The sequence below is a fragment of the Trachurus trachurus genome (genome assembly GCF_905171665.1).
Source record: "Trachurus trachurus genome assembly, chromosome: 13".
Taxonomy (NCBI): domain Eukaryota; kingdom Metazoa; phylum Chordata; class Actinopteri; order Carangiformes; family Carangidae; genus Trachurus; species Trachurus trachurus.
Window position 1 is genome coordinate 22,068,087 of NC_139892.1, and position 22,233 is coordinate 22,090,319.

Sequence of the window (22,233 nt, forward strand, 5' to 3'; positions counted from 1 at the left end):
CCACTGCAGACTAAACTTTTATGTCAGATGTCACTGAGGTCACACTACTGCTGTGGGAACCCACTCTTGGGAAAGTCTTTAAAGGAGCACTGTTTCAGCTCAGTTACATTATGATGACAATGGTAGAGGCAGATGAAGGCCAACGTTCGTGCTGTATGAATTTATTAACTTAACATTACCAAAACTTTAAAAACAGGAATTAGGTTGAGGTGTTAGTCATAATTCATTTGGTGATAATGAATTTATGTAGATAGAACTTTTTTTTTTTTTTTTTTCAAATCTCAGTTTTACATTGTTACACATTTGTGCAAATGTATGAAAATAATCATATTTAGTTCATCCAGTGAGATGTAATAACAATTTGGTGAAACAAGAGGTGAATCATGACAAACTCTTCACAGTTTTCATTTTTCACACTTGCCACCTACTTTGGCAAAGGGCATTTTAAATACCTGTTTTTCATGATTCTCACATCTTTATATGTTCTGATAGTCTGTGTCAATGTTTTGCTGATTGTGATCATCTCTTTGAACAGGAGTTTACATGAGCCCATGTACCTGTTTCTATGCAGCCTGTTTGTAAATGAACTGTTCGGTAGTACAGGGTTGTTTCCATTCCTGCTGGTTCAGATCATCTCTGACATTCACACTGTGTCTAAGCCTTTTTGTCTCGTGCAGATTTTCTGTTTGCATTCATATGGGACTATTGAATACTACACCTTAGCCATCATGTCTTATGACAGATACATCGCTATATGTTGGCCTCTACAATATAACACACATATGACATTCAAAAAAATTGCCTCACTTATCACTGTAATATGGTTATATCCCTTACTTCTGTGTGTTATCACAATTTCTTTGACTTCATCTTTACAGCTCTGTGGGAACATCATTAACAAAGTTTACTGTGATAATTACTCTGTTGTCAAACTGGCCTGCTCTGACACCAGCGAGATTAATATTTTTGGACTCATAACAGCTTTTAGCACAATCATGTGTCCTTTAATGTTGATTCTTTACACTTACATAAAGATTTTTAGAGTGTGCTTTTCTGGCTCTAAACAGACCAGACAGAAAGCTGTCAGCACCTGCACACCCCATGTTGCTTCCCTGCTTAACTTTTGTTTTGGGTGTAGCTTTGAAATAGTGCAGAATAGATTTGATATGAGCAATGTACCAAATATGTTGCGGATAATTTTATCATTGTACTGGCTTACATGCCAGCCGATCTTCAGTCCTTTAATGTATGGCTTGAATATGTCTAAAATCCGTATCTTATGGAAAAATCTGTTTTTTACTGTTAGTCGACTGCTCAGATGAACAGGTTACCAAACTGACACTGTTTCTGGTGATAGTCTCCGAAATTACAATGTGCAGCTGTGATAGAGTGTTTTTGTTTTGATGATTGCAATATCTTGTGACCTTTTAACCAATCCATAACTTTGATTACAAAATCAAAAAAGTAAAGTAAGGAAAAATACTAGTACTGTAGATGTTAAACGATGAAGGCAGTTCTTTCCGTTTTTAGTTCCATTCTACATACAAAACTACTGACTCTGAATCGGTTACAGTAGGAGCCACATAGAAATTCCCCTGCCATGCTGCTGCCATGCTGTTCCCATGCTGTTCCCATGAGAGTTCCAGCAGAGCTCCAGCAAAGTCCCAGCAGCTGGAGTGACCCCCTCCTTTTCCTGGGTGTGACTAGTTTTTACTGGAACTCCACCCATTCAATGAAATACATGACATGACCAGGAGATGGCGCTTCTCTCACAGAACAGTACATATCGCCAGAGGTGGCAATTAAAGTGCCGCCCGCTGGTGGTGAGTGGAAATTCACATAATTCATAGAACCACGAGTACATGTTTGATTTAAGAAGTGAAATTATAACAGACCTAGCTACTGGAGATGCGCTGGCCACTGTTTTATCTGGAAATAAATTGTTGTAGCTAATAATACCTACTGTCAATTTTTTTTATCACAATTTATTTACTGTGACTCTACATTTAAATAGGAAAAAACTAAGGGAGTGATGAAAGCCTTTTTAAGATGTTTGCAGTTGCAGGTATTCAGTGCATGCCTTCGACCAGGGAATTAGCATTATCATTGCTCAATCTTTTGTTTGCCCTAATGGGCCACCTATTGGTCACCCATTGTCACACAAATCGCACAGAGCCTGCAATGGAGCTGGCTGTTCAACTTTGAAGGAGGACCGGGGGAGGGGAGGTTATGTTGGAAGGCTAGCTGGACCAGACTCTCTCCTGAGCAACAACACACCCCAAACCCCTGAACATTCACACCTGCTCCAGAGCATTACCATCTCCAAGCATCCCCCACTGCTTTGACTATGAATTGATTAGAAAATGAGCAGGTATTTCCTTAGAAGGTCCTGCTTTAAACATTTTTATTTTCATGATTATCTTACATTATTATCTATCTTACAAAAAATGTTGTAATTTTGCAACAGTGCTTCATGTCAGAGGTTAGGAAAGGCACATGTGGCAAGGTGAAGAGGGTCCAGGGCGGGCTTCGAACCCCAGACTCTTGGGTAACAGTCATGTGCGCTAACCATTCGGCCAAAGGGACATCCCCTTGGCCAAGAAGCCAGGGCACATGATCAATAGGAGGCATAGTGACAGGACCCTCAACTGTCACTGTCACACACACACACACACACACACACACACACACACACACACACACACACACACACACACACACACACACACACACACACACACACACACACACACACACACACACACACACACACCAGGGAGACCTACACAAGTCAAACAGGATTGCAGATGGTCTGAACATATGGAGTCAGTGCTGGAATTTCTTTAACTCTGTACTTCCTCTGGATTAAATTTATTAATTAAATGTATTGATTTTTCACTATAGTTTACTAGTTATAGCACTAGCCTATACTGTCAATCCCCCTATAAACCCCATTCCGATTTGATATCACAACTTCACAAAGTTGAAGACACCTGCTGCACCTAGTCTAATCTTTGTATGACTGAATTATTCTGCATAAGACCCTGACTAATACTCATAGTAATGCTGCATTAGCATCAAAACAAAGTAGGCTAAATAAAAAATGATCATACACTCAGTCTAAGAAAAAAAGTGGAAAAGTCAGGGGCCCACTTTAGTATTCTTTCAGGGGCCCCAGAATTCCTAGCAACGGCCCTGATTATCTGACTAACTTGCTTATTTCACTCAGTGGACCGGCGGATCAGCTGGTGAGCAGTGACCGCTGTATAGCCTATGATCTCTCTCTCTCTCTCCCTCTCTCGCCCTCTCTCCATCGCGCTGTACGTCTTCACAAGACACAGGTCGACGTGTGTGGGGTGAGATGGAAATAAGAGCAGAGCGCACCTTCGCTCTCATGTTGAGTTCATATTAAGACAGGTGCGTCAGTGCCAGTAGATCATCGCGGAATCGCGCGTCAGGCATTTGGCTCTCCTAATGGGAATGGTTGGTTTGACGTGACTTTATCATTAAAAGTAAAAAAAAAAAAGAGAGAGAGAGAGCTGTCAACCACTAGACGCGTCAGGTCAGCATAGCGCAGGGGGAGGGATATTAGTATTGTGAGCAACATGCATTAATGCGCAGTAAAATAAATGTAGGCCTTAATAGTTTAATGAGTTGCCATAACGCAACTTGAACAGCCCTAATAAATACACAAATGTAGCCCGTGGTTCTGAGACGTGACGCGCTGTGGTCACTAGAAATGTATTTATTTATTTGCGGATCGGGGGTGAATGAGCAAGCCAGAGATGCACAGCAGATTTCATGGTTGCCGACTGGGGGCTTGTAAATAACTGTTTATATTACAGGTTTCACACAAACAAACAAAAAACATCCAGTAGCCTATGTTAAGTCTCAACTGTGCCATGACGAGGGCGCACGACGCACATGTGGTTTTATTTATATGAACCTCATAATTATTTCTCTTTCCTCTTGTTTGAATATAAGGGCGGTCACTTAGGGCCACACTTTAATTTTACACATACAGTCTCATGCGTGTATATTCACGGACACGTTGGCATGTTGTTTATTTATTCGTTAGGGTTTATTTGCGCACCGTATGCTTCAGTGTTAACATTAAAACCACCACAAGGCAAACATTTACTAGAATGCAAATTCTGTAGACAGGTAAACTGCGAGTGATATACATTTTTATTTGTGCTCTGTCGGTGTTTATTTATCTTTGAAGCTACTTATAGATCGCCTGTTTTGGAGGCAATTATAGCAATTCATCTGAGGGAAAAAAGAAAGGAGGAGGAAAAGTGATTGACAGATTAACTCGGGTCAAAATCACTGCTCCTCCCCGTGGACAAATGAGACACTGCAGCTGATTTTCACACGGGCTGCAGAGGGGCGTTAACAGTCGTGGCTGCGTTCGCTACGTCATCGCGGGGGATTAAATTATCGCCACGGGCCAAGCGGGAGCCCGTCACGGACCCGCCACGGACCCATCACGGTCCCGCAGAGGTCCCGACAGGGACCAGGGGGAACTTCTAGGTGGCTACATCTGTACATGCTGCTATTCCAACATGCCGCTATTTCGACATTGACTTCTAATTGTCGGAATAGCGGCATTAACATTATTTTTCAAGCGTCCCACTATTCCGACATTTATTTTTTCATTGTCAGAGTAGCGGCACTTTACTATTTTTCAAACCTTCCGCTTTTCCGACATTGATTGATTACATTATAGTCAGACGTGTCTTTCTGATTTTTTTTTTTTTTCATCTGAGACGCTGTTTCTCATACACAAATACATAGGCCTATAAGAGAGAAGAAAAAACAAACCCGCCATAAAAACACACCGGCAGCAGCGCACACTGATCTGCAGCTACTGAGACTGTTATTATTCTGTCACCTGAGATAACGAGGTGCACGTGTGTTTGGAGCTGACGAGAGAATAAAGAGTGAGACAACGCGGCCCTGAGGAGGAACTGTGAAGGACTCAGCTGTAATGGAAAATGACCTAAACCAAGTCCAGTAGAGCTGTAACTGTGTAGTGGAAAGGCATGCAAAGTAATGGTAACTATCCTGGAAATCCTGCTTTACATTGTTTTAACATAGGTAAAAGAAAAAAACAAGATTTTCTGGGATAAAGGGGCAGATTACATGAGATTATTCTTCTTTCTGCTCCCTTTTGTTGAGATTTGGGAGGTTTTTGTTTTTATTGTAGCTTATTAAAATGCAAGATCATTTTTCTGACTGATTTATTGCCCGATGCCATGTATCTCACTTTCTTGTCACGTTGTAGCCGCTCCACAGAGCGCACATGGCTAATTAATATGCACGTGCTGACCATATATGGTTGTGTCTAGGCATTCCGGGGCGGAATATGAGGTGTGTTCACGTGCGCACCATTCTTGGATCCAGTTTGATTTATCAAAGAGAAATTGCGGAGAGTTGTGCACGCACAGTTTGATAGATCTGAAAAAGGTGTAAATATTTTGGGTGTCTTTTCGCCGTAGGCCTAAGCAAAAAATTTAGTAGCAGCAGTTTTACACTGCTTAATAGAGTTTTGATAAATGAGGCCCTAAGCCCAGAGCCCAGACGCTCACTGTTGCAGCTTCTCCGCAGCTCATCCGCGGCGCTGTCCGTGGTGCTGAAGGTCACAGGTTAACTTGACAAACAAACTGTAGCATAGTTCTGTTTGTTTATCATGTGTGTCAGTTTTGTTTGCGACTTGATAGTTTAGTTGTTGAGATTGAGAACATGACTCCCTCATCAAACCGGTGATAGGCATGCTGAAAAGAAAAAAGAGAGAGAGACGCGCCTGGGTATCGCAGCTGTGTAAAAAAAAGAAAGAAAAAAAAAGATGACGTGTCGGAATAGCGATACCAAAAAGTGTCGGAATACCGGCATGTCTAGATAGAGGGATGTCGTAATAGCGGGATGTCTAAATAGAGACATGTCGGAATAGCGGGATGTCGGAATAGCGGGCAGACCCCCTCTGAATCACCTGTTCATTTTACATCAAATATCAAATCAAATCTGTCATACATTACCCATGAAGTTATGTGTAGACATTTTAATGTTGTAGTTATAGGTAAGAAAAATAATGCACTTTCACACTGAATAATAGAAAACCCACGATTCAAGCGATTCTTTTAATCACATGGTTTATCTCTAAGAACTCAATGGACTTTAACATACAATAGAGCTTTCTATGTGTTTGCTTGTCGTTTCTTGAAGTTAAAATGACCATCACCTGGTGAGGAGGAGCTTCTCTCTCTCTGTGTGTCTGCTTCTCTGTGTCTTTGTTCGACTCTCAGATTTATTAACTAAAAGTGTTGGTGCCTCCTCATCATTGCTTCAATTTGACCTTTTTGTACTTGTGTAACAGAGTTACAACATTGGATTTTTTAAGTTCACTTATCAGTTCTAAAAAGCTGTTCAAAAAATATATCTCTGATACACAACCTGAAAATGTACACGTCATCATGAAATAAAGACGGTAAAGTGACCTCAAACACACTCCGCCACACACCCGAGTCCTCAACACTGACACAGCTGATTGATCAAACCTTCAGGAAATATTTCTTACCTTCACTCTTGGTGTCTAAAACAGTCAGCAGCAGCAGACATCCAGTTGCAACAGTTTAATAATCCACCATGCTGCTCCTATTTACATCTCGTTCCTGGTCAGCGTGTTTCATCCATTTGCATTGTGTGAAAAAAAAAAAAGTTTTTAGCTAATGTTAGCTTAGCCCTAGCCTCAAGTGTCCTGACAGGAGAGGCCGACACAAGGATACAGTGAATCATCTCTGGACCTGGTACCGAGTCCAGACCCGGTCCAGACCGGCTGGCGCCCGTGACACACCGCGTCCGACCTGAGCATAAGCCGTGTCCCGGTGGGAGAAGACCGGGGTAAACAAAACGGTGGAGCCGGGATCAGAAACATGTACGGCTGTTGCCGCCGCTAAAAACTTTTTTCCCCTTTTTTTCCCCATACAATGCAAATGGATGAAACAGGCAGTCCGCGAGGAACGAGACGAAAACGGGAATAATATCGGTGGATTATTAATAACCTGTTGGTGCGGATGACTGATGCTGCTGCTGACTGTTTTAGACACCAGAGTGATGGTATAAGAAATGGTTTGATCAGCTGTGTGTCCGCTCGGATGTGTGGTGGACTGAGTCCGCGGCGGAGTTTTTCTTTTTTTAACGGTGTTTTCCATCTGTGATTTTATGGCTGGTCTCCCATGTGTGTCTGGTTGTGTGGATGAGTGGAGGCTGCTTGGTCGGACAGGTGTGTTAATGAGGGAGACTCTGGTCAAAAGACAGTTTTTATGTTGCTTCTGCTGCTGTGTGTGTGTGTGTGTGTGTGTGTGTGTGTGTGTGTGTGTGTGTGTGTAACGTTGTGAGGGATCCTCGGTGTGTGACCGGAGGATTCAGCCTCTCTCCCCGCTGTGACTAACGTTAATCACGATATATGTTAACGTTAGCACTGTAAACTCGTTATATGAAAGACAGTGGTCTCCCCTGTGTGTGAACATGAAATTAAGCGTAGCATTAGTTCTGGCAGGCCATGACGTCAAGCTCTTAATCAGCACAGCGTAGCTGTCATCACCGGTGCAGATCAGCTGATGGCTCAGCTGACTGCCGTGGCTGCTTCCTATTGGGGAATTGCATTCAGATCGCGCTATTTAAACTGCTCTAGTCCGACGTCACCTCCCTTGCTGCTGCTGCTTCCTCTGCCGGCTTTTTTGCAACCCACCTCCACCCCAGCTCCTCCTGTCATTGTACATGTTGGTTGCTCTGCTCTGTCTGGGTTTTCTTTGCTGCTGCGCTCCCTGCTTATGCCGTTCATGATGGCTCGTGAAGGGCAGGGAGGTGCTCTTCCTGCCTCAGGCTTTCCACGCAAGCGCGTGGAAGAGCAGGGGGTCCCAGAACAGTACCATACCACCAAATAAAACTTGTGCAAGTAAATAAATATCATTTTGACATAGTGGTCCTGACAGAACTACATTTAGTCAGCTAGACTCAAAAGCAAGTGGGACGGAAAACCAGAGAAGCCAGTTCGCTGAATGTATTTATACCTAGAGCGGAGCAAGGGGCGGGTTTATGGTAACTCGGGCCGCGTTACGTAACATGGCCCTAGATTTAGACCCGTCCATTAAATCCTGAACACAGAGATGGTGAAACATGGCCTAGCTCCACAAGAAAATTATGAATGGCAAAAATACTTTTTACATGTTAAGAAGAAAAATACTGAATACTGAAGTCTTTAATTTAAAAGGACACAGGTCTGAATGCATCTAGACCACAGACATGAAGTAGGATAGAGAAATTGTATTAATACCCAATTATTTAAAAACACAAGCCTTAAACAGTACAGCCAGATAGATAGATAGATAGATAGATAGATAGATAGATAGATAGATAGATAGATAGATAGATAGATAGATAGATAGATAGATAGATAGATAGATAGATAGATAGAAATTCAGGTGTGGTCAACTGCTCGAAGAAGAAGATAGATAGATAGAAATTCAGGTGTGGTCAACTGCTCGAAGAAGAAGAAGAAGAAGAAGAAGAAGAAGAAGAAGCTCTCGGATGCTATAACATTTTGACCAAATATACACTACACGGGTCCTCATTAAGTGGATGGTGGGCTCAAAAAGACAAAGCAATCTTAACTATTTGACTACCAAAGACGAGTTGTTTTGAGAAGCCAAATGTAGATTGCCAAGGATGAGATATCTTGTCTTTTTACAACTGCAACGTTATGCTGCATGTCTTGTCCGACTTTTCTATGAAGATGAGACTTGTATCGTCACAAAAAGTGCAGAAAAATGCATTTGGATTGAGAGATATAAAAGTATAATGTATTTATCCCCCCCTCATGGAGCGGTGCGGGTCTCTGACTACAGCGAGGACCGCTCCGTGTCCTATAGGGAGTGTCTGTTGTGAGTGTATAGACTGTGGTTGTGAGTTTAGGGGGCACGTCAGTCAGAGCTGTAGTTGGTGCAGGTAGTGTGTGAGAGAGAGAGTGAGTGAGACTGCTGCCTGCAGAGCAGAGGGTCGCAGGAAGAAGAATCTGATTCTGAAGTGCACACACGTATGCACACACGCACGCGCGCACACACACGCACGCACGCACGCACGTGCGCGCACACACACACACACACAGTTTATTATTTTATTTCTTTTGGTCAAATGAGACTGGTGGGCCACCATTGTCTCAGTAATTAATGGGAAACACTGCAGGAGTCCTCTCTTTCTTGGTCATTTATAGCGATTAGTCGACTAATCGACCCCCCCTGAGCTGAGGCTGTAAGATGGGGGTGGAGGGGTGCGGGTCCCTGACTGCAGCGGGGACTATCATGTCTCTGCTCCATGACACTGCGAGACTGACCACCGGTGAGCGCTGTGGGACGGGACCGGGGCACCCGCTAGTCGCTAATAACCCGAAAACAGCAGTGACACGTGGCTTTCACGCCAGTCTCCAAACCAGTTCGTCTGAAAAATAAAATGGGGACCCGCCTTGCCGTGTAACCACAACAACAACAAAAAGAAAAACGGACAGCGAGTGAGTGTCACGACTTCCTGTATCTGGCTCTTCGAATTAAAAGCCCTATAGCCTTTCATATACAGTTCAGTCATATTGATTTTGACTTAATTTTGGCAAGACACGGCTCCAAATGTGTATTTTTTTTTTTCCTGTGACCAATCAACCAATGAAATCTTGGTCGGCTAATGATTTTTTGGTCGACCAGTGCTTGGTCGACTATTTGGGGGCAGCCCTACAAAAAACACCTAATTTATTCATTATAACATTTTCTAAATAATTTATTTATTTGGTACCATTTGTACTACAGAACAAAACACACAGATAATTACAAAAGAAGTACAAGATGTTACATTGCAATAAATGTAACATAATATCTGGCCTCAGGAGCTGATGTTTGGCAATGATGTCACTCTACTGTTGTGGACGTAATTGAGACATCAAAAGTTTAAAAGGACGGTGAAATGTGAAACACTTTCAGTAGTAGGACAATATATTTCCCAATCTGTAAAGTGCTACATTGATTTTAAAGAGGGAGTACATTTAAGCAATGGTATTTTGTTTACAGAAACTGAACACTGTTGCATATTGCGTCAATGAAATGTTGAGTTTTTACAGCCTATGAGATCCTGTGACTTGTCTTTACAACTGTTTTGTCAAGGAAACTGGAACTGATGATAAATTTGACACAGGTTTCATATTTTACTCTTGCTGCTTACTTTGATATTGGGAAATCTCAACACTTCTCTTTTGTGATCATGTCTTTGTATCTTTTTACTATCTGTGCTAATCTCTCTCTCATCTCTATCATCTGTATGAACAGGAGTTTACATGAGCCCATGTACCTGTTTCTGTGCAGCCTGTTTGTAAATGAACTGTTTGGTAGTACAGCTTTGTTTCCATTCCTGCTGGTTCAGATCCTCTCTGACATTCACACTGTGTCTAAGCCTTTTTGTTTCCTGCAGATTTTCTGTTTGCATTCATATGGGACTATTGAATACTACACCTTAGCTGTCATGTCTTATGACAGATACATTGCTATCTGTTACCCTCTACAATATAACACACGTATGACATTTAAGAAGATTGCCAGGCTCATCGCAGTAATATGGTTACAACCCTTACTTCTGTGTGTTATCATGATTTCTTTGTCTTCATCTTTACAGCTCTGTGGGAACATAATTAACAAAGTTTACTGTGTAAATTACTCTGTTGTCAAACTGGCCTGCTCTGACATCAGTGTAATTAACATTTATGGACTTGTGATAACTTTTAGCTGCATCATGTGTCCTTTAATGATGATTCTTTACACGTACATAAAAATTCTCAGAGTGTGTTTTTCTGGCTCTAAAAAGACCAGACAGAAAGCTGTCAGTACTTGCACACCTCACATTGCTTCTCTGTTCAACTTTTGTTTTGGGTGTAGCTTTGAAATAGTGCAGAATAGATTTGATATGAGCAATGTACCAAATATGTTGCAGATATTTTTATCATTGTACTGGCTTACATGCCAGCCGATCTTCAATCCTTTAATGTATGGCTTGAATATGTCTAAGATCCGTATCATATGGAAAAAAAATCTGCTCTTTGCTGTTAGTCGACTGCTCAGATGAACAGGTTTAAAGGGAAATTGCCGTTTTTTACATTCTGGACCTTATTTAAAATACTATCATTTACTCTTTAACTTTTGTGTCATTACAAGTCGTTCCACATTGTTAAATAACACATAATCTGCTGCGAAACTCGTTCATTTCACCAATATTTTGTTATGATACGCCACTGCTATTCCCCTCTACCTGTTATCAACATCCGGGGTCTGTAGGTTGACCTACTAGCCTCTGACCTGGATGATATCATCTCCAAGTGCTGCACGGCTCATTCTGATAATAATCATTCTGCTTTGGCATTCAAGTCCATTTTTAGTGCAACTAGCCCAAGCTTATCCAGGTTGCGGAGAGGAAGCAGTATTTTAAGTTTTCTAATGCTAATGGGTGATGAAGCTTTAAAAACCAAAAAGATTGAGCCCAACCCAAGTATCTCTCCTTTGCCTTGAACAGGCTGTGTGCTGCATAATGTGCTGCAATTCGGAGTCTGAATTTCTTGTGCAGTGCTGCGGACGTGACGTCAGATGACGCTAAAAACGCGTCCTCAACGCCTTTGACTTGCGATGGCTTGTGACTGGCAGAGGTCTTGCAGTAAACATATGTCAAAATGGGATATGGCTTCTTTTGACTGTAGTATTTCCTTTGATTATTTGTTTTTCAGTTTTTTTCTAAGGCCTACTGTTCAAACTAAATTGTAGCCTATTCCCTTGTTTCTCAAATGGGGGTACGTGTACCCCTGGGGATACATGAAGGCACTCCAGGGGGTATGTGAGATTTGAAATATATACAGTATATTAAAAAATTAATTTCAAAATCCATTAAAATCATTGTATAACAGATATTTCAATGAATATGTCTAAATTCATAAACTAAATCTTATATTGGCTACTTAATTATCTTTAAAAAAACAAAACAAGTCTCCCCCATACCAGATGGTTTAACCCAACCTGGCATTTGCCGCATGGTATCGCCTGTCAATCAAACAACGGAGTCGCGGTTGACGTGTGCAGTGCTGCTGAAACACGGAGGGATAAGTGATAAAAAGGCGAAACCCTAGCTGGTAAAATCCTGGCAGTAGCCTATGAAGAAGAATGTGATGAAGGGATTTACGTCTACGAGTTGCAACCCACTCGAGGCATCGTGTTTTTTTCTATGGGGAGAAGTTAGCAAACAGTGGCATGAAGCTGGCTCATCTCCAGCCGCATCTCAACACAAAACATGCACGTCATGTCGGTGAGCCTCCGACTGTTTCATGAGGAAACTTTATGAATTCAGGTCGGTGTTACATGAGATTTTGAATGGCAGCATCAAAGTAATAACACTAATGCAAGAAAAGTCCTCTGGCTCTCAACCTCGTTGGGGGGTCCGCCCGCTATTCAGACATCCCGCTATTCCGACATGTCTCTATTTAGACATCCCGCTATTACGACATCCCTCTATCTAGACATGCCGGTAGTCCGACACTTTTTGATACCGCTGTTCCGACACGTCATCTTTTTTTTTTTTTTTTTTTTACAGCTGCGATACCCAGGCGCGTCTCTCTCTCTCTTTTCTTTTCAGCATGCCTATCACTGGTTTGATGAGGGAGTGATGTTCTTAACCCTCTAGGCGCCAGAGTTTATTTAGGAAAATATTAAGTTTGGATTTCAGTATTTCACAAGGCTGTAGCTTTTAAATGGTCAGAGATAAATCTATGGTGTAAATGAGAAAAATATTCACAATGACCTAAAGTTTGTGATAGGAGTAAATGTACTCATCTAATTTGCGGTTACACCCCGCCTTTCCGAAGCCCCGCCTTTCCGACAATAGACTTCCATTCATCGTAATAGCGGGGTTTTCTATTTTTTCTAAAGACCCCGCTACTCCGAAAAGGCTATTGGGGGAAAACCCCAGTGCGCAGTGCGCATTGATCCTTTTTTCCTTTTTGGGGTCAAACGGATCATGTGCATAATTAACTGCAAAACAAGCAAATACTTCATATTAATGACATATAATGTTCATTATGCTTCTAGCCTGTCTAGCCTCTACCTGGTCTTTTTACTAAACTTAACCAACTCCTTTCTTCATTGCCTAAACCCAACCAAAGCATCTCCCTCAGTCAGCTGTCAGCACGAGTGGCGGCTGCAGCAGCCTCGCGCCCCTGTGAGCTCAAGCCGGCTTCAGCCGCGCTCGAGCGGAGCAGGGGGGGAGAAAAAAAGTGTATTTCTATTACTGTGTGGAGATCTCCAACAACGGAGTCGGGGAGAAAGCAAGTGGGACAGATCTGCTCCCCTCCCCCCGGCCGGGAGTCTGTCATACAGCGGCTGAAACGAGCGAGGAGTCCCGCCGGCACCGCCACTCGTCCGCGGTACCGCGACACGGATCGACGGGGCTGGGAGGGAGGGAGGGGGTGTTGACGAGTGTGTGTGTGTGTGTGGTGTGTGGGGGGGCGCACGGTGTTTCTCAAGACCTGAAGTTCACTTCCTGGTCGCTCCGAGCTGCGTGAGCTCCGCGAGAAAAAGCGGAGCGCCTGTGCGCCAATCAAACTTTTTTTCTCAGATATTTTGTAGAAAAACACACCCACAAATGACGTCAGGATTGAAGCTGAACGTGTTCGCCATCTAGTGGTACCAAGCAGTAACAATATAGGGCAGTAGATTTAAAGATATGGGCTGTTTTATCCAAGCATGCTGCCTGTCGCAATAATGCGACTTTGGCGCCTAGAGGGTTAATCTCAACAACTAAACTATCAAGTCACAAACAAAACTGACACACCAAACAGAACTATGCTGCAGTTTGTTTGTCAAGTTAACCTGTCACCTTCAGCACCACGGACAGCGCGGCGAAAGCGAGATACATGGCATCGGGCAATAAATCAGTCAGAAAAATGATCTTGCATTTTAATAAGCTACAATAAAAACAAAAACCTCCCAAATCTCAACAAAAGGGAGCAGAAAGAAGAATAATCTTATGGAATCTGCCCCTTTATCCCAGAAAATCTTTTTTTTCCCTTTTTCCTATGTTAAAACAATGTAAAGCAGGATTTCCAGGATTTCCAGGATAGTGACCATTACTTTGAACGCCTTTCCACACAGTTATAACTCTACTGGACTCGGTTTAGGTCATTTTCCATTACAGCTGAGTCCTTTACAGTTCCTCCTCAGGGCCGCGTTGTCTCACCCTTTATTCTCTCGTCAGCTCCAAACACACGTGCACCTCTTTAACTCAGGTGAATAATAACAGTCTCAGTAGGCTGCAGATCAGCGGGTGCTGCTGCCTGTGTGTTTTTAAACTTGGAGGGTTTGTTTTTTCTTCTCTAATAGGCCTATGTATTTGTGTATGAGAAACAGTGTCTCAGATGAAAAAAAAAAAAAAATCAGAAGGACACGTCTGACTATAACGTAATCAATCAATGTCGGAAAAGCGGAATGTTTGAAAAATAGTAAAGTGCCGCTACTCCGACAATGAAAAAAAAAAAGTCGGAATAGTGGGACGTTTGAAAAATAATGTTAATGCCGCTATTCCGACCTTACTGGTCACACGTGACTGTGGCACACCTGCAGACCTCCGTTACAATATATATTTATCTATAATTGATGTCATGAATTCATTTTGAGAACAGATATTTATTAGATAGCATTTTATCTTTATATAAAATCAAGTTGATTATTTTTTGGTCTGTATTTTGTTGAGATCCGCTCGTGTGGATCTCACCCAGGTCGGGAGGCAAGACACAAAGTGGAGGAGGCGAAGGTTGAATCAGATAAGTGTTTAATCGCAGTCTGCAGAGAGCGGAGATCATACAGCACACATAGACAGTGTTACCAGGAAGAGCTGAGAACGATCTGATCTGTGTATGTTTCTGTTCCGCCTTACACACTGTGGGTTTGGTCCCTCCCAGCGTGCAAGGCGTGTACTACTGTGATGGTCTATGTGAGCTCTGACGTGTGCTGATGTGCAGGCCTATGGTCACATGATCTATGTGTAGTGAAATTCTGTGTGTAGCTATCTTAAAGTCATGGTGACTCTCAGTTCTGCTCTTTCTGGTACATCCTGTTATGCACATGTCATTTTGTAACATAGCTATTATTATTTACAATTTCTACATATTTTTATTTCCAAATAGTTCAAAAGAGGCCACTATGAGCAATGTTTTACACAGTTTTAAAGTAAAATAAATCGGACACTGATGACAGCTGTGCTGCTGTCCAAATATGCTTTGCACTGGGTAGGGGACTTCGCTGAAAAAATATTTCACAGAGGGTACTTCACTGAAAGAACCACTGGCCTATTAGATAAAAATGAAATAATTAATTTTCTATTCCTCTGAGAATTTTTTTTATGGCAATACTTATAGATTTTTTGTGAGTAATGAATCTTGGTTTCCTTTACACAAAAGAGGATTAAACAACAGAGCAGCCATCGACCAAATTGTTATTTTAAACATCGGTATCAGCATTGGCCCAGAATTTCGGTGCATCCCTAGTTTTACGGTCTTTTGAAGTTGCGTTGACGTCAATGCGTGCTGGACTCCCCTACATGGCCATGCCGATGTACATGCTCCAGGCCAGCCCCTCCCTCTCCCCCGCTGTTCTGCTGTGGCTGTTTTTGAAACTGCAGACTATCGTACTTCCAGTGCCTACTTTATTTCCTGCTGTAGTGCTGTTATGTCACTTAATAACTTAATAACTGTTTAGATCCCCAATGTGTGGTTAGTTTATCCAAACTACGGCTGCCTGAGGGCTCTATTAGCCTCGTAAACCAGCCGCTCCCGGAAATGCAATTCATTTCATTTCTGAGGGAGAGTCTGGCCTCATCCCCGTTGTAAGCGTTTGGCCTGAAACCCTCAGAAGGCTAAGCCAATCAGCGTCGCCGCTGTGATTGACACAGCACGTTGGCCAATCAGGGACCGACTGGTGCAAAGCCCCGTCACTACACCAACTTGCTGATTGGCTGAATGGCTACTCCCGCCCAGCTCCCACCCACCCCAAACGCTTACAACGGGGATGAGGCCAGACTCTCCTGAGAAATGAAATGAAATGCATTTCCGCAAGAGGCTGGTTTACGAGGCTAGGGCTCTATAGCCTACATACAGAAATCACCACATTTACATCAATAAATAAATGTTTTACAACAAACCGGTCAGTTTGCATTTAATTTAATTTAATTTAATTAAGTTATATATCATGGTTACGGTAGGCTACATGGCAAAGATACTTCACTACTCTAAACCGTCTTTGGCTAGGGTGAGATTAGGGCTGGGTACCGAACTTCGGTTCTTTTGTGGCACCGACCGAAACGCTTCGGTAGTACCGAGTATCAAAACATGCCTCGTTTTTCGGTGCCAAGTTTCGGTACCCGGAGGTTAATCACGTGATCAAGATCTGATAATGCTGCCGGTGATCAGCTGTAACATTACGTAGTTGCTGCATGCATCGGGTGACCCGTTCCTCTTCACGTCCTGTCCGGCGGTCCGGGTCTTTTATATATTTCATGAAAACGTCCGGTTTTGATTGTTTTTCATGTGCTTAAATTAACTGGCGCTTTGCACAGAAAACTCTGGTATTTTGTTGCGTTTGACATAATTCCCGAGAGGCTGCCTCTCTGTGCGGCCCCGCGACGTGCACAGATTATGATCTCGACTACTTCATGTTATCAGTCCCTCCTGCCTCTTTCTGTCGCCTCTGTTTGTGTCTGTGCGGCTCCGCGACGCAAAACTGCACATGAGGGAGCAGACATCAGAGCAGCGTTTCCTCTGCCTGCAAAATCTGGAGCGCAAGTAGTGTAGCTGTACACAGGGGCGGACCAACCATCTCTGTGTCCTGGAGGGTCACAACACAGCCGCGGCCACCACATAGTCACTTTTTTTTTTTTTTTTTTTTTTTTAATGGGACTACCTGACAGCCATGTTTAGGGGAGACCAGGGACAGTTGTAACACTTTTTGCATTTAACAAATTAGAAACCTTTAGCCTATTTAAAAACCTTAATGTGTCATCTACAAAAAATATGTATGAAAGTGGTTTCCTAATATTTTCAGGTTGCAAAATTCATCTGACTGCAATGTAGTTGTAACACATGCCAGGGTTATGTACCTGTTGAGCCTTAGAAAAGCTGCTGTTTGGAATAGAAAAATACAACTCAAGATTTGTACCGTGATGTGTAATGTAATTTAAATTTTTTTTAGAACTGATGTTATAAAAATTGGTATCGAAAAAAGTATCGTTCAGGAACCGGTATCGAAGTGAAGGTATCGGTATCAGTACCAGTATCGAAAATTTTTGATTGATACCCAGCCCTAGGTGAGATAGGTCATGGACGTATTGCATTGCAGTACAGTACACAATGTAGACTGGTCAGATGCATACTGGAGATACGACATCTGGGAATTTTTTACATACTGCAGATTTAACATTTGTTTGCATAATGCAATGCTGAGGCAGTGGCTCATTTGCATTTAAAGGGACAGGCACTGAAACAGACCGTTTTGCACAGGGCTGTGTTGAGAGGATGAACAGAGTGCTGTGATGTTTGATCTTTGGGGTATTTTGACCGAAGCATTTCACAGACATGTCTTAAAGGAACTATTTTAATTTGTGGAAAAGGAGCATAATAGGTTCCCTTTAAGGATATCTACGTCATTAGGTACAGAAGCAGAACTTCCTTTATTATGAGGGACCCCATCCACCATGCAAATGGATTGTTTGCCCCCCTCCCCTGTGGCAGGAGGCTGAGAAGCCTCAAAGCCAAAACAACAAGCCTGAGATCCAGCTTCTTCCCAGAGGCTGTGAGGTTGATGAACTCCCTCACTACTTGAAATAAAGCACTGACGCTACACTTTATGATCATGACATCACATATAGGCTGCACATACCTGCATGCACTTTATTGCTCTTCTGCTAGCCACTGCCATCTTGTGGACATTCATTTTTGACCTCTCTTGCACTGACCTTTTTGAGTGAATGTATTTTTTGTGTTTGTCCATAGATTGTTCCTGTTTTTTGATCAGTTTACTTTTTATCTTTACTGTTGTACTTTTGTGCTGGGACCTGAGTACAAATTTCAGTCTGTCATGTGCAACATGAAGTTGGTAAAATCCATTGAGTTATTAAAGATAAGCTCTGTGTGATTAACATAGGAGCAAAATCGGTTGAATCATGAGTTTCTATTATTCAGTGTGAAGTTGCATTATTTTTCTTACCTGTTACTACAATAATAAAAAGTATACATGACATAACAGGTGATGGGATGACAGATTTAATTTGATGTTTAATGTGAAGGGTAAAAGTAACAGAGTCAGTAGCTTTCTATCGTAGGATGGAACTAAAAACACCTTTTGCTTGGGTGGTTATACGTCTACCACTATTATTAACTTTATGATTGTTTGAGAGGTCACAAAATGTTGTAATCATTCATCAAAAAAAAGAAAAAAGAAAGACACATTCATCACATCTGCAAATTGTGAATTTCAGACACTAAACCATCAGAACCAGTTTCAGTTTGTGGGAAACACTGAAATCTGTTAAACCTGTTCATCGTCTAACAGCAAAGAGCAAATTTTTTTTTTTTTTTTTTTACATATGATACGTATTTTAGACATATTCAAGCCATACATTAAAGGATTGAAGATCGGCTGGCATGTAAGCCAGTACAATGATAAAAATATCCGCAACATATTTGGTACATTGCTCATATCAAATCTAGTCTGCACTATTTCAAAGCTACATCCAAAACAAAAGTTGAACAGAGAAGCAATGTGAGGTGTGCAAGTACTGACAGCTTTCTGTCTGGTCTGTTTAGAGCCAGAAAAACACACTCGGAAAATTTTTATGTACGTGTAAAGAATCATCATTAAAGGACACATGATGCAGATAAAAGCTATCACAAGTCCATAAATGTTAATTACACTGGTGTCAGAGCAGGCCAGTTTGACAACAGAGTAATTGTCACAGTAAACTTTGTTAATTATGTTCCCACAGAGCTGTAAAGATGAAGACAAAGAAATCATGATAACACACAGAAGTAAGGGTTGTAACCATATTACTGCGATGAGCCTGGCAATCTTCTTAAATGTCATACGTGTGTTATATTGTAGAGGGTAACAGATAGCAAGGTATCTGTCATAAGACATAACAGCTAAGGTGTAGTATTCAACAGTTGCATATGAGTTCAAACTGAAAATCTGCAGGAAACAAAAAGGCTTAGACACAGTGTGAATGTCAGAGAGGATCTGAACCAGCAGGAATGGAAACAAAGCTGTACTACCAAACAGTTCATTTACAAACAGGCTGCACAGAAACAGGTACATGGGCTCATGTAAACTCCTGTTCATACAGATGATAGAGATGAGAGAGAGATTAGCACAGATAGTAAAAAGATACAAAGACATGATCACAAAAGAGAAGTGTTGAGATCTCCCAATATCAAAGTAAGCAGCAAGAGTAAAATATGAAACCTGTGTCAAATTTATCATCAGTTCCAGTTTCCTTGACAAAACAGTTGTAAAGACAAGTCACAGGATCTCATAGGCTGTAAAAACTCAACATTTCATTGACGCAATATGCAGCTGAGGCATCAACACATGAAAACAGTGTTCAGTTTCTGTAAACAAAATACCATTGCTTAAATGTACTCCCTCTTTAAAATCAATGTAGCACTTTACAGATTGGGAAATATATTGTCCTACTACTGAAAGTGTTTCACATTTCACCGTCCTTTTAAACTTTTGATGTCTCAATTACGTCCACAACAGTAGAGTGACATCATTGCCAAACATCGGCTCCTGAGGCCAGATATTATGTTACATTTATTGCAATGTAACATCTTGCGCATGCGTGGCGTCACAGTCTCGCTGTCGAGTTCGGCTCTCAGAAACAACGCTTTTTTACTTGTTTCTACGGCTTTTTAATTTGTTTCAAGACTTCGATCCACATCTTAAGCAGTGTCTCTTTCAGTCGGGCTACTGTTTTTAATGATCGAATGTGCCGATCGCTCTATTTTAAGCAGAATCTGGGTGGTTCGCTGCCGCCCGCCGCCATCTCCGAGACGCCATTAGAGTGACGCCGGTTTTAAATTTTTACTCACTTCTCTGGGCTTCCACCACCACTGTATGGACATTTCCCTCCGCTACTTCGTGGATAATCTTCCTACGAACACTTCGGCTTGTGGCTGAAGCCAGTTCGACTAAATCCTGCAGCCAGTGACTCTGGAGAGTACTGCCACCGCAAGCGGAGGCTCACCGGAGTTCGTCTCCACCAGCGGGCTCGGTCTACGTGCCCTGGCCGGGTAAAGCCTCCGGCTGCTGTCTTGTCTTGTGTCGTCTTCGCATTGCTGTGGGCTCCAGGACGGAGCCCTGGCGGGTAGGTGTCCTGCACGGCACTTTCCTCTCCTCTGCAGCCTCGTCCTGCACATCGTTCCCGGCTCTCTCCGGCTGTCTGCTCTGCTGGCTGCTGTTCTCTTTCCCTCTGTTTCAGTGCATCGCATCCACATCCATGCCTCCGCTCTCCTCGCCGTCCAGCTGTGACAGCTGCACCCGTCTGGCCGGAAAGATCCTGGAGCTGGAAGCAAGAATCTCTCGCCTCTACCAGATCCAGGAAGATGAGAAATTTCTGGACACCATCGTCTTCGGACCAGCCCAAACGGACCCAAACAGAGCTTTGGGGTCAGATGTCACCTTGCCCTCAGATACTGCCCCGCCCCCTTCTGCCCCGGAGCCTGCCACTTCCGCCCCACCTCCCCTCCCTGTCCTGGAGAAATCTTGGCCACAGCTTGGGGCCAAACCCAAAGGCCTGTTGAGCTCAACCCCCCTCCATCATAACAACTGGTCCCTGGTCAGTGGCAAAGGAAGGAAAGAACCCCCCCCACCTCTTCTTCCTCATTTTAATCTTCATCTTGATAACAGATATGACCTTCTTAGTCAGAAAGACTTCCCTATTTTGCCCGCGCCCTCTCAACCCAGGTCCCCCTCTTCACAGGGTTCTTCTAATTCCCCGCCACCCCTCCCTCCTCCACCCACTGTGCCAAAGCCCCCCCCAGGGTTCCGCCGCTCCATAGCCTACTTCACTCCTGCACCCCGGGCAGGCCCTACCAGGCCTCCAGCCTCGTGTCATACAAGGTCACAATACACTAAACCTGCCCCCAGTCACCGGGCCACCCGCTCTGCTCTCCCTCATATCTCTCCACCCACCAAGATAGTTGTGGGTGACTCCATCACTAGAAACATCCGTCTTCAAAACTCCACTACACACTGTCTACCTGGTGCCACTGTCACTTCACTATTAAACAAGCTTCCTGACCTGCTCCAATCAACTCCCCCCTCTGTCAACCGCATCATTATCCATGTAGGGACAAATGACACAGCCCTCCGACAATCTGAGGTGCTCAAAGCCGGATTCAACAAACTACTTGAGTTTTTGAAAACTTGTGGTAAAACAGTTTTCATCAGCGGCCCTCTTCCCACACTCAATCTTGGCTCAGAACGTTTCAGCAGACTCCTGTCCCTTAACTCCTGGCTCCAGGCTGCCTGCAGAGAGCAGGGCTTCAACTTCATTGATAATTTTAACTTATTCTGGAACCGTCCCTCCTTTTACCAGGGTGATGGTATCCATCCAAGCAGGCTGGGTAGCCGCGTATTGTCTGGCAACCTCCAGCACGCAGTATTGAACCCATGACTGACAACAACTGAATCAGCCCCCCTCACCCCTGTCAGGGAAGAAGCCCACCCCTCCTTCTCCCTCTCTGTACCCCCCCTCCCTACACGTCTGCCATGCAATTCCCCACTTGTTATCCCTGTCTTTATCTCACATAGACGTTGTCCTGCTCAAAGTAAAAAACTCCGGCGCTCCACTGAGCACAGACATCGATGGCTCCGGCCGGTCCCCCGGGTCACCGGGCTCCTATATGGTCCATGCTCAGTTCACGTGGCGCTGATAAACACCAGATCTCTTACAAATAAGACATTTGTTTTGAATGACTTTTTCACAACACGTGATCTGGATTTCCTCCTGTTGACGGAGACCTGGTTGAAACCAGGCGACGTCAGCGCCTTCTCAGAGCTCCTCCCACCTAGCTGTTCCTTCTTCAGCACCCCCCGAGCCGCCGGTCGCGGC

At 43.2% G+C, this 22,233-nt stretch overlaps 2 protein-coding genes across 2 annotated transcripts; one reads left to right on the plus strand and one right to left on the minus strand.

The window, feature by feature from the left end:
- Positions 1–461: 461 nt before the first annotated feature.
- On the plus strand, positions 462–11,157 carry LOC310996264 (olfactory receptor 51E1-like; the record flags this gene model as incomplete). Its single annotated transcript, XM_083985642.1, has 2 exons — positions 462–629; positions 10,462–11,157. 2 exons carry the CDS (start codon positions 462–464, stop codon positions 11,155–11,157), a joined length of 864 nt encoding a protein of 287 aa, XP_083841768.1.
- A 7,490-nt stretch (positions 11,158–18,647) lies between these two features.
- LOC310996265 (olfactory receptor 11A1-like) lies at positions 18,648–19,598 on the minus strand (the record flags this gene model as incomplete). The annotated part of the gene is made up of 1 exon (XM_083985643.1): positions 18,648–19,598. One exon carries the CDS (start codon positions 19,596–19,598, stop codon positions 18,648–18,650), a length of 951 nt encoding a protein of 316 aa, XP_083841769.1.
- Between the last annotated feature and the right edge of the window lie 2,635 nt (positions 19,599–22,233).